This window comes from Psittacula echo, assembly GCF_963264785.1.
Source record: "Psittacula echo genome assembly, chromosome: 7".
NCBI classification, from domain to species: domain Eukaryota; kingdom Metazoa; phylum Chordata; class Aves; order Psittaciformes; family Psittacidae; genus Psittacula; species Psittacula echo.
This window is the reverse complement of record NC_137740.1, coordinates 38,921,313-38,939,134: the sequence shown is the minus strand read 5'-3', so window position 1 is coordinate 38,939,134 and position 17,822 is coordinate 38,921,313. Positions and strand designations below refer to the sequence as shown.

General features: G+C 44.5%; 1 protein-coding gene across 3 annotated transcripts in view; it reads left to right on the top strand.

Moving 5' to 3' along the window:
* Positions 1-1,701: 1,701 nt before the first annotated feature.
* Positions 1,702-17,822, top strand: part of KCNAB1 (potassium voltage-gated channel subfamily A regulatory beta subunit 1) — a gene marked incomplete at both ends in the record, with an annotated part of 73,820 nt that continues 57,699 nt past the window's right edge. Inside the window, 2 exons of one of the 3 annotated variants that reach the window (XM_080623689.1) lie at positions 1,702-1,829; positions 3,317-4,807. In XM_080623689.1, the coding sequence (XP_080479815.1) occupies positions 4,536-4,807 (272 nt within the window). Of the gene's footprint in view, positions 1,830-2,955; positions 4,808-5,139; positions 7,947-17,822 lie in introns of those variants that run through there. The other 2 variants (XM_080623690.1, XM_080623691.1) reach the window with 2 other exon arrangements.

Here is a 17,822-nt window from a genome sequence, read left to right as displayed (position 1 = left end):
CTAAAAACTAAATAAAACCTAATACATAGTGGTTTTTAATGTAATTTTGAACCTGTTCTTTGTTTGCCCATGTCACGCCTGCTTGCCGTGAATAGAAGGAGTGGAGGGAGGGCTGCTCCTCCATTGTAAGAGGACTGATGAAATGCCAGATACCCTTCCAGCTTATTCCAGGAAACCAAAACTAACAGGGAATGGCTGACCTGCCACACTGAATTTTTTTGAGAACTTGCCTATATTTGGAAGCATGCTGAAACAGCTGATTTGAGATCCTTCCTGTTGTGTTCAGGGATGTGAGTATTGAACGTGACACAGGGTCAGTCCAATGAACTTACAGAAGTTAAGATATGTGAAGGTGCATGAGGAGAGGAGCTCAGAGGCTCCCTTGGACTCCCTTTGCAGGTGCTGAGGGAAGCCCGTTTGCTGAGAATGCTGGTGTATCTCCTGCCAGCTCTGGCTATGCTGTGCTGCCTCCTGCCTGGAGCCGGTCCTCCCTGCCAGCTTCTGCACCCAGAGCAAGGCACAAAGTAGTGATCCTGAACATAAAGCAGTGGTCCTGGACACAAAGCCACTTGCTGAGCAGCACCGGAGGGAGCTGAGGCTCTTCCCTGGTCTTGCTGATCATAATTCGCTACATTTAAACGCTGTCAGAGCAGGGTGAACTATTTAAAACCAATTAAGTACCTTAATGAATCTTTCCCTGATGGGGTTTCAATTACCTTAAGTAGAGGACAGTATGCAGCAGGAGAGCTGTTAGCCTAAAGGCTATCGTTTAGACTCTTGCTAATTGGATCATGCATTTGAAAATTACTGTGCTCCCATGAGATGAAATATATATGTTTACTTAGATATCGCTTACAGATATTTTGTAACTCAGTCTGTACCTCTGCAAGGCTTGCATTTTTCTGCTGAAAAACCTCTAAATAGGACTTTCTAGGTTATTAACTGGTGCTAATTTGTCCTGCTTGAGGTGAGCTATGTCTGTGTATGCAAATAGATTTTACAATTCTGTTTGCACAGCTAAAAAGATTTGCAGAACTCTTAATAAGAGGCTAGGGTGGAATCTGAGAAGCCGGGGTGGATTTTAAGATCATATTAAAAGAGGATGAATTTTACATATGTTCTAGTTGAATTGCTGGATCAGAATTTGCATCCTGCATCTCTTTAGTTTGGAATGAGGCAAAATAAATTTGTTGTAAAGAAAGTCAGGGCAGACTTCCCTTGTGTAATGCTGTGAGGCACTTGATCAGCAGTCAGGTTTAACTGAAATGGCACATCCTGATAGAAAACTGCTCAAGAAATCTTTAAAAGAATGTTAAAAATGCGGACTGTGTGAAGTGTACTGATTCATCATGAAACCTAATGCTTTACTGAGCTGAAAAGATCTACTGGAGGTTTTTAGGAAAACTTCTCTTGTTTACATCTGAAAAACAGGAGGTTTGGCTAAAATGGTGTCTGAGCTAGAGGAAAATGTACTAAACCAGTGCTCTGATCCCAGGGGTGGCAAGGCCAGGTATTATGAGAATGTTTTGCTTTAAAACTGGCAAAATGAACAAAATTTTTTGGGTTTTTAAATGGCTGTTCTGTACCTCTGCACCCCTTGTTATTACTGTAACCTCCCCTTGTTCCAGACAGCTTGGGATTGCGTGTTTAATACAGATAAGTGCAGGGCATTACACTCGGAAGTGGAGAGATTAACCCACCCGCACGGGTTGGGTGGCTGCAGAAGCGAAGAGTGATGTGCTGGGGCCCTGGCTGGGACCTGCTGTGCCATGGTGGGTGCAGGGGGGCCTGACTGGCAAGTGGGGAGCTTCTGCAAGAGCAGCAATGAGGTGGGTTCTGTGTCGTGTGTCCAACTCCTGGGGCAGCGGCTGAAGTGAAATTCAGATTTGGGGAAGAAAGAAGAGCTATAGAAATGTTCAAAGCCTGGAGTAAGAGTATTGATAAGTTATAATTTGTAATAAGCTGCAAATACAGAGCTCCTAAATGTGTTCATACAGTGTATCTATAGTGTATAAATATGTTAGTAATACGTAATTGCAATCAGAAAAGCTTAATACTTTAACCACGGATTGCAGTCAGAAAAGGCAATATAAAAGGAAGGAGGTGCCCCCAGCCCCAAGCAGCCCTAAGCCCCATCTTCACAGTGGGTCCTAATGAGGTGTCCCCCTGAGCACTTTTTCCCTCTTTCCCTGCTCTGGTGGGAGGGGAGCTCATGAAAAACTGCTTAGTGATTCACCACCCGCCCTCATCTGGGAAATAACATAGAGACTGACTAGCGTCGGTCTAACACTATTCGCAAGTGGGATGTTGGTCTGTTAGTACCAAAACAGGTGAGGATTTCGGGTGCTGTAGAGGGCTAGGTAAGATGCTTGTGGGCAGAGGGCTCCTCCCCTCCTGGAGGTGCCCCCCAGGAGAGCCAAGCTGGGTGTCCGTGCTGCTTTGACACAGCGTGGTCACCATCTCCTAGTGAGCTGGTGAGGAAACAGTATTTCAATACAGCCGTAGAAATGTAGTATCAATATTTAAAGCCATCAAGCTAGCTTTGCTTTCAGGAAAGCAATCTTTCTGCATTTTTCATAAGGTGAGCCAGGCTATCCTTACCTGCCTGAATATATAATCATCTGAGAGACAATATCCGATAGCATTACCTGCCTAAATGATACATTACAGGAACATCCAGCCTCACAATAGCCTGCTGTACAACCAACAATGCTCCATTTAGAAAGGAACAAATTGTCAGTATCTGCTTTTAATTTAGTTTACTTTGAAGGTGACTGATACCTTCTAAGGTCTTTGCGAACAACAGAGTGCTTCTGTGGTTAAGAAAATGATAAACATGGAAGGCTGAGTAAGCACAATATGCCTTTTATACAACTGTTTAAGAACTTTACTTTGCTTTTGTTTGCCATCTTCCAAGTGGAAGAACTTGAAGAATCTTATAAGGTTTGAACTTATGGATCTGTAAAATACGTATGTGTTATTTCAGCTGCTCAGGGTTGATTTAAAAGCTTCTGGAATTGGTGGAAACCTTTTCCTTTTTGGGAAGTGCTATGAAGTTTAATGACAAATGAGGAAACACTTTGGGATAGGCACAGAACTAGAACATTGTAACAGTTCAAAGTTTGAGTCATTTTTCTAGAGTTTTGCAAAACTTCCAATGAACATTTTAGTGCTACCTCTACTAAATAGGTCAAATAACATCAGTTTCTGTGGAAAGTACATTTTATAGGATTTCTTCTGAAAGGGAATGGAACTGCTTTCTTAAAAAGCACCTAAAAAGGGATATATATATTTTTTTTTTTTTTTTAAATTGCAGCACATGTTGAACCATAGTGAGCTGGCAGAATGCTGTGACTGGGACAGTCCCCATGCTGGACTCCTCCAGGGGAGCATGGCCAGCAGACCTTACTCAGGACTGTGTCTGGCTCAGGCAACCCATGACTCCTAACTTCTCTAGAGCTGCTGACAGACCTGCTGTGAGTGAGAGACTGAGCCAGAGACCTCCAGAGCTGCCTTTTCCCTGATTCCGTAAAGCTCTTCCTCCAGCCCCCAATCCCTCTGCAACTTGCCTTTCCCTCTGAGACGCATGCATCCCCCATGTGGGACATGGATGGGTGATCACTCTTCTTTTGAATGCCATGGCTTTATAATCCTGCTTGTCTTTAGAGGACTCTTTTCCTCTTTGCTTGCCTCTCTCTCCAAACAAGGATATGCTTGTGCTGCTAAAGTGGCTGCTGTGATTAGTGCTGTAATCTCTGTATCAGTTTTTACATTTCATACCAGAGAGGGAAATTGATTCAATTCTTGCGTCCACTCCTTTTGTACATTTTCCCAAAACCACCGTCTGCTCTGCAAACAAATGAATCGGGAAAAGTCATAACTTTGTTCTCATCTTAAGTGTGGTCATATCCCCAAATTTCTACAAAATGCTTGGAGAACTGAAGATCCTGCTGGACAGGGTGATCTGAGGAGCTGGAGAGCTGTGTGTGTGAGGAGGAGGGATGGAGTGGCCGGCTCAGTCCTAATGCATCTGGCTTGGTGAAGACACTGATGCTCCGAGGCTGCATACAGCAGGAACTGTGCTGCAGTTTGCTTGGGTGAGTCCACGTGGCTGTGGGTTTGCAGTCAAGGTGACACGTGTGACTTCACCTATACCGGCTGGAGCCCTCCGATGTTTACAGCTTTAGTGAGCTGGACCTTTTTTTCTGCTATTATCCCTCTAAATACCTTATTTCATACAAATCCAGTTTGTGTGCTGCTTTGCACGTGTCTCTATGTTGTTTTTTAAGAACTGTCCTCCTTATTCGTTGCAAAACAAATCCCACTGGCAAGCGGGAAACTGCTACAGATGTTTCCATGAGAAGGTTGCAGCTCTCCTTTCTGGTTGAGCTCCTCAGACACCTATCTAATTACAGCTTTGTAGCCAGCATGAGGTTATAGATGGAGGAAGGTATGTGCTGAAAACCAGTTTAAATTATTTGAAGGCAGTGACTTAGTGCTGGGGGTGCTGCCTTCACAGAGAGGTAGGACACAAAATGCTGGCAGCACGCACAGGGACTGTGGGGAATAAAAATGCTGAGGAAACCCTAAAGCTGAGGAAGCAGTCGGTGCTTTCCCTGGGGAGCAGGGAAAGAGCCGTGAAGAGCAACTCAGAAAGCGGGAAGGAGAGCCGAGCCCGGGCTGGCCAGCTGCAGCAGCGTGCCCGGCGGCTGGCTCTGCTGCGGGAGCTGGAGATGAACTGGTACCTGAGAATCTGTGAGCTCTCCCACGAGTACACCATCGCCTACACCACTGGGATGCCCCACAGGTACGTACCCCCCTGGCCGCTCACAGAGTAGCATTTTGCACTCCAGGAAATGATGGTGGTGGTGAGGATAATAACAATTGAAAACTTTCTGGCTTTACGAGTGTGTCTTTTCTGATTTATTTATTTATTTTCCCTGCCCCACAATGGGTGGTGTGTTCCAGAGCTGAAAATTCTACGAACTTGTTTCTCAATCTGTCCAACTTCTTCAGCACAAACTCCATGTAGTTGTTCAGCCTTATTGTCATGAGTTGTTTTGTTCAAGTGGCTGTAGCTTCATTTAAATTTAGTTGAAAAGTTGCTGCTGTTGTTCAGGGACTGTGCCGCGACAGGAGAGAACAGCAGGACAGGTTTGACAGGTGCTGCTGGCCCTGGGTCCCTGTATCCCCCTTCCCTACCTGGACCTGGGCAGTAGTGATGGATCAGCCTGGGAATGAGCTGCTTGGGAGGGGAAACCTGAAGCTGCTGAATTTCTCATTCCATCAATCCTAAATGTTGCAGCCTCCAGATCTGATCTTTAAATTTAAAAAAATGTAAGGGGATCTTGATATTAGTGGAAATTAGATGTACGACTCTCTAATCATCCCCATGCTGAGTAAGACCCTTAATGAAACACAAACTTAAACACAAACTGCCTGGAGTTTATGTCTCTCTACAGCAGCATCATGGGGACAAGAGCCGTGCTTGCTCAGGGGAGTTTTGGGAGCTGGCAGAGGGAGAACATGGGTTCCATTGCCTTGAGGGACAGGCCTGTTGCGAAAGAGGGGTTCAGCATTTTGCCCAGCTCTATACAAATGCACCAGTAACAGTGGGGATTTAGGCTGAGAAGCTGGTCCCTGGGGAGAGCGTTGATGCCTGAAGTGCCTGACACAAACTGAGATTTTGCAGATGTGCTAGGATTAGAAATTAATAAAAATGTCATTTAGAAACAGGATAATTGAAGGGAAAATGAGGTAAAACTGCGAGACGGAGCAAGTAGTAAGTGTAGAGATGTCTAACTCACACAATGAAGGGAATATGCTTGAATCTGTAGACTAAAACTTTTTTCTCAGAAAAGCTTGTGGAAATATTTCTTTGCCATTGGTTCACCTTGCATTATGGATGAGCAGAGGGCTGGATCTAATAGGAGGTAAAACAAAAGGCAGCTGCAGCAGGGATCACAGCTACAGCCTTCGGGGTTACACTGCTGAGAGGAAAAAAATCAGGTTCCTTCAAGGCAGGCATGGCTGCAGTCGCAGGGCACATTTCCCTCTTGTGTGTACTTGGGTTGGAAAAAGTAGAGCTTGAAAGCACTGTCTGCACCCCTCTACTGACACTTCAACTTGGTCAGCACCATAAGATCAGGATCCCCTGTTTTTGGACAGCAGTGTGTTGGGGTACCACAGGGCTGTGGGCCCTGGGGTGGCAAGGCAGGAACCTTCCAGACACCCCAGCCTGCAACACTGGGACATGAAGGTCCATCAGTGCCCTCAGGGCCCTGGCAGAACAGTGGCAGAGAAAGAATAACTGGGTAATCAAATGTCCAAGGCAAATTCCTCTCTGTGACATTGAATTATAATCTTTTAAAATACATTCTGGGTTTGGGATCAGTCTTTCTTTATCTGCTTTGAACGATTTAAGGATTAGTTGAGTTCATGATACATCCATCACTTGATTATTTAACTTATTTTTCCAGTGTATTTGGGATTGCAATGATAATCATAAATGGGTTGAGTTTGCACAATAGGAGAGCCTCAGATATCTGCCTGCATGATGTGTATCAGACATCATCTTGATTTGTTTGCTGTGGCTGGAGCTGGCCAGAAAAGTTTTCTGTGATGCTCCTGGATGTTACCTTGACCAGAGGGAGCTGGATGCCCTCGTGTACTGGCTCTGGTGATGCAGCGAAGCCTGTGCTGTTTCTCCCATTATCCCTCAGAGCTGAAAACTCCAAGAACCTGAAACCTTTTGTTTGCTACTTAGCACTGGCAAAATGAACGTTTGTTGTTCTGGCAAGTTTGTTTTTAGGCACAGTGCTCAAACATGTACCTGTGTCCTCACCTGCTGCCCTGTGCTGAGAGGCAGCTGGTTCTGTGAAGCGAGAGGTTTTGTAGTGGCTGGTGGCATCTCAGTGGCTTTGATGGCTCGTGTCCCGCAGTCCTTCCCCATCCATGCACAGGCTTCTGCAGGAGACCGCAGCCTCTTGAAAGCTGCTGCTTGTTCCCTGCCCTGGCTGTGATATCCACAGTGCATTCCTTTCTCAAGCATTTCCCTTGTCTGTTTGTAGGTTATTTTTAATTCTCAGTGTTTGACTGCTCCATAGTCTTTATTTTCTTATTAATTGTCAAAGCCCCAGGAGGCTGCAGATGCTGGGGAAGTTTACAGACCAGGTAACCTGAGCTGTGAGTTTACAATGGACCATAAGAAAACAAAACATTTTAATGACTTGCAGAAGAGATGCTTGCAGCATTCATCTGTCCAGCCCAAGGACTGAAATAAACCCTGTAAGAATATTTACTTTGTTTGTTGGCCTTGGATTGAATCCCAAACAAGTATTTCTCATTATCTAAATATAAGACCTGGGAAACAGGGTTGGTGCTCTATTCCCACTGGCAGGCCTTATCCCTTGGAGTATTTGACCATTATAGGTTTCAGCAGACGAACAAGATTGCTGATCTTGGCCAGAATCCATCCTGGGCATCAATTACAATGAGGTACTTGTGGTAATATAAAGGATGGCTGGGAGAAAAATACTACTGCATAATCCTGTGGTCCTCTTGAGCAGCACAACCTGGGTCATACCATCTTGTACTGGTGGTAGCATGATGGCATTGGGCTCTCTTCTGTAAGGTGGAAGCTCCTGAGGACCCCAGCATTTTCTGGTCACTAAAGGTCTCCCTTTGCAGCTCCATGTGTGGACCATGCATTTGTACAAGCCTGCCTGCGCAGATATCCCACCCCACAAGCCGAGCCTGCAAAAGCCAAGTGAAGCACTCTTGAAAGGTAAAAAGCAAAGTGTGGGTCTCAGAGCCTGCCCTCCTGCTGTGGGCTGGCCGGGGAAACTGAGCCAAGCCACCGAGCTGAAGCAGCTGGAGAAGTTCCTGCACCTGCATGGGCTGTCACTGCAGGAGACAGTGCGAGCTGAGACGGGAATGAAGTACAGGTACTTCTGCATGTGCCTTGATGGTGTATTTGGCGGCTGTCTGCATGGCAGCAAACAACTCAAACTGCAGGGAACTTGACTGAGCAATCTCTACACACCTTCAGACAGGCTTACAAGATCTGAGCACATTGTCTACTTTTAGTACCTTTCCTTCTCTAAGATTTCTCAGCACCATAAGAATCAGTGCGACTTTGAGCAAAGCTAAGTGCATGTGACCTGTTAAAACTTTGAATTTGTTCTTTCTCTTCCAACATTAGTTGTTTGTGTCTGTCTGCTGAAGTGTCCCTTTGAAATCTGGGTACAAGTATTTACTCTTTCTAGCGTTTTAATGAAAACTCATTTATGTGCATTAAAAGGATAACAGCTGAACTGTGAAACAGAGAACATGGAGAACAAAGTCATTCTGAATGTGGAGGATGCTTTGATGTAATGTGTCTGTCCCTGCTCTACCATGAAACTAGAGGGAATGGACTGAAAGCCTGAGAACCAGAGTTTAGCTGGGTTCAGGCTGTGAAATAAACGGCTTCTGTGTTAGAAAGAGCATCCAAGAAAGGGGATCTCATCCATGTGGGCAGACTTATCCATACGGGTAGCTGGAATAGCCCGGGAAAAGAGGGTTTAGGGTGGGGACGATGGTTGAAGAAGACATCAGTGTGTTTAGTCTATCATTTGTCATTTTGTTTTGTTTCAAAAGAGATTCATTTATAAAGCGTGACACCTCATATGGAAAGTGGATACATTCCTTGTGCTTCGAATAAAAGAAATTTCTCTTCAAAACATTTGCTTTGCAAGAGATTGACTTTTGCCCATGGTAAATTGAAATAAGATATTTACTATTTTTATGGAAACAGCACAGTTGTGCCACAGCTTTAGCTGCTGGCCGGGGAAATTTGTTGTTTGGAGACACATTCCAATGGGGACTGAGTGTGCAAAAGAAGCGCTTTGGATTCAGCGTAAGAAGAAACAGCAAAGGGCTTTGTACCTCTGTTCTGCTGGTACTGTCTGGGAATCCATGGAGCAAGTTGAGGTTACACAGCCTTGAAAGCCAATGTAAATAAGTAGAGAACTGAGTCCACAGCATTTGAATGATGAAAAGGGAAAACGTCCAAAGGCAATGGAATGGCATCTCAGGGATGCCATGTTCCAAACTGAGCTACAACAGAAGTAATCTCTGGCATCGTTCAGGGTTAGCAGGAGCGATGCTGGCCCTGGCCGAGATGCTGTGGTTAACTGGGGTTTTCAGACCTGGAAGTTTGCCTCCCTTCTAATGAGAAATTCTTTTGCTCCCCTTCTGATGATCCTAATCCCATGTGGCAGTTGTGTTTGAAGCAGTTGGTAGTACACACATGAAAATTCCCATTTATCTTATCTGTCTGCTAATTCTGCACTTTCTATGGTGTTGCTCTACTCCAGATACAGCTTAATACTTACTGTGCCTTCTCTGGGAAGCTAAGTAATGTTGTAGCTATGCAGCATTCCCATAAAGCAGTTCTGATCTGGTGTCTAAAGTTCCCCCCACAGGAGATTATCCTGCAAAACGCCCTGATGTACAGACACCTCCCGGATCCTGAACCAGACCACTACTGAGTCAAAAATGCATCAGTCAAAACCTGACAGCAATATCCATCTCCATTTGCTGCTGCTGCACAGGAGAAAACCTGCAAAGAGGGAGGGGAGAAAGCTTCAGTAGGGATGGAAACCCAGTCTCTAAACCCACTGGAGGCTGGATTTAAGTCACAGAAAAATCTAATTAATGAGAGATTCTGTGGCTGTTTTGTGCTCCAGGGGTAGTTAGCCTTGGCCTTGAGACTTTACCCAGTGCCAAGGGCTATGGTTGCATGCTCAGTTCTAGCAGGGACTCTGTGTAAACAGCTTTATACACCTCTCTGTTTCTCAGTTCATAAAATGGAGTGATCTTCATTCATCAGAGCCTCTAGTAATGGTAAAACAAAGCATATGCTTAATTTCTATCCAAGCTGATGGATTCAAGTATATGGTTAATTTTTAAGTACGTGCATTTGTCATAGTTGACAAACAGCTATAACTTGTTGCATTTCACATATATCCACGAGAGGAAGATGTGTACAGGAGAGGCGGCTGCACAGAGGGTTCTGCTGCAGTGCAGGAGGGATTTCCAGCAGTCATCACTTGCTGCTTTCTACAGGATTTTTGCTCTTTTAGCTTTAAAAGTACAGAGGCTCTTCTAGTCTTACTGTGAGCTTAAATGTTTTCTTTGCCAGCATGGCTTGTTTTGCCTTTCAGACATTTCTTCAGATATCCATAGGTCTAGTGTAAAGACAGCACAATATAATCCCCTTTTTTATTAAGAGCTATTTAATTATGTGTGGAAAGTAATGATTTGTTAACAAGAAACACTTGTTAAATACTCCTAAGCTGGTTTATTTATAGGATGATTAGTTCTTTTTCCTTTCATTGCTTTAGCAAATACAGCTTAGTTCAGGCTATTACTGAAAAACTGAAAGTGCAGCAGCGCATGAGCTTAGTTTGTTTCTGACAACAATACTATTCCTCTCAGATGAAACGCCATTTGCAAAGCCGATTTGGTGTAGTCTTATCCAACTGTTCATTGCATGGCTTCCTTTCATACGTGCTTTGTTGAGGTTTGAGCTCTTAAGGACTGAACTACGTGGGCTAGTTCTGTCCTCACACCTGGGAAGCTGTGACTATACATTTTCTCAATGTTTTGCTCATACATGGTTAAAATAGTGTCTCTGGATTTGGGCAGCTGCAGTTTGAGAGCCTGGAGGTGAAATGTTCTGCGTATATGTCTGCAAAAGCACCCAGGCAACTTTAGCAAAACATGCTGCTGGCAAATGTTACAGGTGGAAAGTATTTGGGAAGGTCATGGATTCCTGAGGCACTGCTGGATTCACCCATGCAGCAGCCTTTGGAGCTGGGGGTATAGTTTTCTATTCGTATTTTATCTATTTTATGTGTAATTGAGATTTTGGTCAGGGAGGGTGAATTCTTGCTGTAGTACATAAGCCCCTGGCAAACTCTCTTCATTTGGAGTGAGCCTGCCTAGGCTGTTCTGTGTTCCTGCATCCCAAGAAAGGGCTGGGCTGCACTGCCTGATATATGTTGCTTTTGTTGAATAAGCTAATTAAAAACTTTATGCTGAAGCTGTCATATTAACACTGGCCAGCTGATAGCCCTTTGCAGGTTGTTTCTTTTTCCTTTTCTTTTCCGGTTGCAATGGGAAACTTCACCATCACAGAGGGAGTGCTCAGCTGCAGTGCTGAGCAAGGAGTTGGGCACAATGATTGTGGGGACTTGATGCTACCTGCAAATCATCAGAGGCAAACTGTTGATAAAACTCTCCCTGACTTGGTGCTTTCTTTTACCCTGAATCACTTGTGGTCATGTTTGTGTGAGAAGGAAGAGGTGCACAGTGGGCAGAGGTGCTGGTGATAAAAATAGTGCCATGACCAGATAGCTGATATCTCACAATTCTGAAAAATTAAAATACTGTGGCTAAATACAGCAAGAGGGAACAGCATAGATCTCTAGGGGCAAACTGATGGCAAAAGTGCTGTGATTTGTATGTCTAATTTGGTGTGTGTCTTGTGCTGATTCAAATCTGTATCAGGAAAAGCAATAAGGGAATGAAATACGCAATCTGCAGCACCAGAATGAATGTTGGTTTTCCTATGTCATTGCTTACTTTTGAAGTGTTACTAGAGATCAAACATGCTAAATGTACTAGAAAGGCTCTCCATTTTGTAACCTCCCCAACACAATTATGCCACTTGAGTAAAAGGATTGAATCCTGAAATAGCCAAAGGCTTTTGGTGAGTACCAGGGTTTTGTGGTGACCGCTGAAGGCACAGACCAACATGGGAAAAAAAGATCATAGAATCATAGAATAGTTAGGGTTGGAAAGGACCTTAAGATCATCTAGTTCCAACTCCCCTGCCATGGGCAGGGACACCCCACACTAAACCATGTCACCCAAGGCCTCATCCAACCTGGCCTTGAACACCGCCAAAGATGGAGCACTCACAACCTCCCTGGGCAACCCATTTCAGTGCCTCACCACCCTAACAGTAAAGAATTTCTTCCTTATATCCAGTCTAAACTTCCCCTGTTTAAGTTTTAAGATAAAATACTCCTGCAAAAACACTGTTGCTGAAAAGTTCCCCCCATCTCTGAGTTACTTAGATAAGAAGGCACACACCATTTTAGAAAATGTAACATCCATAACAGTAAAACACTGTTGATTTCATTAATTTCTAGGAGCCGGGACATTTAAATTCCTGCAGATAGTGCTGGCCATCCCATTTTAGGTGGATACAGCAAGCTGGGCTATAGAAAGAAAAGGTCTCTGAGTGATGACATTGTCCCTGCACCCGGTGATTAAACAGGCTTTTATCTTAGGAAAAAGGTGATTGACAGGGATTACACCAGATGTGTTTAAAATCAGGAACAGCCTGTAGCAAGTAACTCGCCATGTCCCATAAAGCAGGGGCAATGCAAATGAAATTTTTGATCAAAAGGTTTAAACCCCAGGAAACTATTTCCCTGTGTCTTGTAATGACTTTGGGGGACTTGATGTCACGGGATGTTTTGGATGCTGAAAGTATGAGCATGTTCAAAATATTGTTAGGTATCAGGGAAGGCCACCAAAGACTAGTAAGTAGAAAGGTATTAAACCTGTAGTGATTTTTAAAATGACAGATAGCAGAAAGCTGAGACTATGTACCCAGAAAGGCATCACTGCATTTTTGTTCAGTTCTTTTATAACCTTTCCTCCTGTGAGTTGTCTGGGCTGTGTGGCTGGGCTGCAGGGGTACTTTGCTCCGTGCCATTATGGCTATGCTTGCATCGTGTGATAGGAGATGGGTCAGTATGTAGGGGATGAACAGGCAGATCGCACTCTTCAGCCCTTATTCCTTCTTCTGGGGTCATGCTTGTACCCATACAGAGCTGTCCCAGAAAAGAAGAATTTAAGAATGATCACTGTGCTATAACTGCTTTTTTGAGGTCCCTTGGTCAGGCTCATTTAATGCATTGAAGCTCTAAAATATCTAATCTTTAGATGGCAAAATATATGAAAGCACTTGATGTGCTCCTATAATCCTGCACTGTAATCCCATCCTAATCTGCTCAATTCAGAGCACAGTTGTGTTATATTTATTGGGATATAGCTTACAGCATTAATGTTTCCCCTATTTCCTGTGCAGATTGATCTATAGAGCCACATCCAGCTGTGTCCTTTTTTTAATAGCCAGCTTAATTTTTCATGAGTGGTTTTCTTTTTTCCTATTTTAATCTGTTCAAACTATATGTCCTGCTATCTAATGCAATGATGATGGCAGGTATACCCATGTTTATCCTTTCTTCCACGATTTCAGCTTCCACTCACTCTCTAGTTTCTGTGTTGTTTTTATAGGGTTCTCCCCATACCATGCGTTAGTGGGGGAGGATGAGATGAAAACAGGGGATGTATGTGAGTTACCACGTGAACAGGGTATCCCGTGTGTGTGGATGGCATTTCTAGCGTGGTATTTCCTCCTCGAAGTAAGAAATCCCATTTTGCTCCTTCAGAAGAATGGTACTTACAGCTTGTGAGCAGTGTGAGCCCCGTCTCCCCAGATGAGTTTCAGCAGGAGGAGCTCTTTAGCTGCGTGTTCGGTGCTGGCTCCTGATCCCTCTGCTTTCTGCTAGCGACAAAAGCGTGTGTGTGCACCTGCACACACGTGTACGTACACACATGCACACACACTTCCTTTTGCAGTATGAAGTCTTCTGCAGAACTGTGTAAAAGGTCACATTCAGCCTGCTGGTACTTCCAGGGTTGTTCACGCCTTTCTGTAGGATGCTCCCCATGCCTTAGGTACTCGGCTTGTGGGGAAGACAAAGCAAATTTTGCTTCCCGGCTCACCACCACAGCAGTAAATCCCAGCTAACCCTTAGCTACGTGCAGAGCAGCAGCTCCTGCAGGTGCCCAGCAGGAATTTGCATGCTTGCTGCTACTTTTCACGCACCTTCTGCTCCTGTCAAACTCTGGTTTGAAAGCCTGCACTGCCAGATGCTGAATAAATCACTGGCTCCACGGGCAGCGGGCTGCCTGCTGAGCCTGCTCTCCACTCCCTGCAGCGGCATCAGTGGTGCAGAGCGTACCCAGCATCTATCCAAGTGGCTGACTTGAAAGTCTGGGATATTTATATACACGTTTGAAGTCTGCAGTCTGTGTGCATGCCCTAGGATGAAACTCAGTCCATGTGGTCTTGGTTAAAGTAGGTTTTGTCTGGGAGTCTTTGGGCTGACTTTGGGATCTGCTGATATTGTGACATTTCACTGACACAAACTGCTGCATTGTGGATCAGAGTGGGGCTGAGTTTATGAAAATACCATCTAAACATTCTCCAGCAGCTGCCAGGTTGCTGGTTTGTTTAATGTTCCATCCTTTAGGGAACAATCATAAAACCAGGCTCTGGCAAAGCTTTGGAAAGGTTACCTTCAATGCCAGGCTGAGAGCACATCTCTCTATTGCCAGCTGTGGTGCATACTCCAGCAATGCTGACTTGGCCCACAGTTCAGGAGGAATAAAAATGGATTTCGCTCTTCAATACAAATCCAATATTGATGCAATAGCAACTCTTTTGCTTTGCTTAATTGAAGTAAATAACCAAATGTGATGGCAGCTGCTCTTCCCTCCTGGCTGCTCTTTCTTCCTCCCTGCAGTTACTCCTCCTGCCTCATCCACATCCTTCCCCAACTGCAGGTCTCCCAAGGATGAGCAGAAAATGCCCCTTTTCAGCCCCAGCAGTGCAGGTCTATGGCTTAGAGAATTGACTCAGTTTTGCTCTCTTGTTTATTATTAATTCTAGTTTGTACACTAATGGTTATTAATAGTGAATTTTCATTACATTCAGAATTTGCAGGGCTTGCAAGTTTGGGGTAAAGGGGAAACTTTACTGGAAAGAGATGCAAAAACATTTAGGATGAAAAGTGCTCTTCCGAGACGGGGGGATATCAGAAAGAATTTGGCAGAATCAGAAAGTTAAGTGTCTGAGAGGAAGCAAAGTTGCAATGCAATTCCAATCAAGGTTAATTCTCACAGAGAGCTGTTGGGTCCAGGGACCAGTTACCACTGAATTGCAGTTTTCTCCTCTTCCTCAAAGTCACTCCAGCATCAGGAAGTAGTCGCCAGGTCGGGGAAGTGGATGGAAATTTAGGTTGTGTTTGATGCCAGTCCTTAAGGATGAGGTTCTGGCTCCTGGGGTGCCACTGCAGGGCTGCCTTAAAGCACAGCCCCAGCCTGCAGCTGTTTCCCAGGACCGACTGCAGGAAATAACACAGGAGTAACAAATGTAACACGGGTCAGAGCTGCAGCATGCTCCCCGCAGCGGCACGAGGTGGGTGAGCTTCTGGGGATTCTGCTCTCAGTACTTCTAGATATTATTTCTAGTACTGTCTGCTCTGAAATACTAGGTGTAACTACAGTGCTTCAGGATGCTCCTTCAATCAGTGACTCTCCCCTTCTCTGGGCAGTCTGTCATGCTGGTGCAAGTATGAATGTGTTATGTGTGCTCAGAGAGTACCAGCGTCACCCCCACATGCTCAGCAAGTGATGGGGCTCAGCAGGGCGATTCTTTGTACTGGTCTTTGAATCAGAACTTGCTTTTTTTTTTTTTACAGTTTAAGCAAGCCAAAATGATCAACTGAAACATGTTTCTATTACTCTGTGTTTTCCTCTTGCTGAGGTGATCACCTTTATCTCTCTATGTCTCCCTATCAGGCAGAGACCCCCATGGATGTGCGAGTGGGATGCAGGCAGCCAGGCTCTGCTCTGCTGTGTGCTGATGCCCAGAGAGGCTGACTTGAAAGGCAGCTTTTCCCATGGCTCAACTGCCTGCTGCAGACCTGCTACTGCCTGATAAGCTTTTTCCCCCCCTTGTTTTCAATGTGCATTTTCACAGTTGCTTGACTTCATCCCCATGCCAGAGAGACTCCAGAAGACAACACAGTGTTTCCATAATTTCAGTAGCATGGCAGCTATTTTTTTCCTGGGGTGTTTGTGAAGTATGTGAGGATCTTTAGTGTGTCCAGATAGGCACAATGAGGCTGTTGGGGGAGCTGCTTACAGCTGTCCAGCCACAGGTTGGGTAAGCAGCTCCTCCTGCCAGCCCTTGGTTGCCCACCCAGCTGGGGTGATGAAATGCACATTTTTCACTGCAGAAAAAGACACCCTGTAGATTGCAAGCATAATTATTCTTTTCCCCTGAGGACCTAATGAGCAGTTATGCGTTTGGCAATAAGTAACAATCCTCTTGCAAATCCTTTTGTTAATTAAATGGGCTCCATTCCAGTATGAAAGTGGTTGTTCAAAACCATTTGGGATGCATTCGAAGATCAGGGACTACTTGTCTGGCCAGCATTAGCCCTGGGAAGAACAGTGAATCCTTGGCTTGAAAGTGCTTGGCAGTGCTTGGAGGTCACCTGAAAACTTGACAATGCCTTGCATTTAACTTACTAAAACTGTTAAGCTGCTCTGAGATACGTCATGCTCCTGCCTTCGATGCAGAAAAAACTCTAAGTTAAAAAGCCTTTGCAGAGGGCTCTGGAAATGAGAAGTGCAATATTTTTCCTCTTAGTCCAAAGGCAGTGGAGGGAAAATCAGGGAGACAATGCGTTACCACAGTGCCTGGCAGCAGAATGCTCTGCCTGCAGCCCATGACAATGTTCCCAAAGCCTGCTCTGGCAAGACCTCCTGGTGTGAGAAGTCACCCTGTTCAGGTGAAAAGCAGATTCCAGAAGGCATAAAATCATAGAATGATTTGGGTTGGAAGGGACCTTAAAGATCATCAAGTTCTAACCCCCCTTCCACTAGAGCAGGTTGCTCCAAGCTCCATCCAACCTGACCCCGAACACTTCAAGGGATGGGGCAGCCACAGCTTTTCTGGGCAACCTGTGCCGGTGCCTCACCACCCTCATAGGAAAGAACTACTTCCTAATATCTGAAATATTTGATTAATCTGAAAAAATTCTTTCTTATATTTGCAATATATGAAGTCCTGAAGTGATGATTTTTTTTCTTTAAACTAAGTTGTGGAGGAAGTGCTGATGCAATGGTTTTTCTGTATCACTTTCCTCAAAGAGGAGCCTGGCAGTGTGAAAAGGCAATGATAAAATTAATTGGCCTGAAGATCATTTCTTAGTTATCTGCTGCATTTCAGCAAATGACATTATTCTGGGTGATAATTTTCCTCAATGACTAACTCCAGCAGATGCCTCTCATTATTTTGGGGGTGCTGGTCAATGTGAAGGGTTTTCTCTCCAGTGCAGGCAGTAAGGTCTTGTGCCAGTTTTGCTGGACGTAGCTGATTCTTACTCTGTGCCACTCACTTTAATAATTAGAAATGTTATAGCAGCTGAAGGATAATCTCAGGAGAAGAATTAAAATCCTCAAAAGTTTTGCAAACAACACAGTCTGCTGCAGCCCGTCTGTATTCTGACCCTCTGCCAGCTCGTCTCAAAGAATCAGAAGTTATTGCATGATAATTAGTCATCCATCTGCTATATCACATATAGTCATCCCAGAAAAGGGCGAACGGAGCTGTGTATTATTCAGCATCCAAGACCTTAGCAACATATTTTTTCATATAAATTAATCTAGCATTTTAAGCTGTTACAAGTAATGGTTTGGTGATATTTGATGTGTATGGATAACAAAGTAATATACATAATTGCCTAAAATCTGCTATTCAACAAGCACAGCCAAGCTGGAAGAACATAGCTTGGGCTGAGCTTTATTTGGTCATGCAAAGCACCTGGGGAAAATCTGCGTTTTCTGTATGCACAGTCTAGAGTATGAGTATGGCAAAATGAAAAGCCATGCGTTTGCCACGA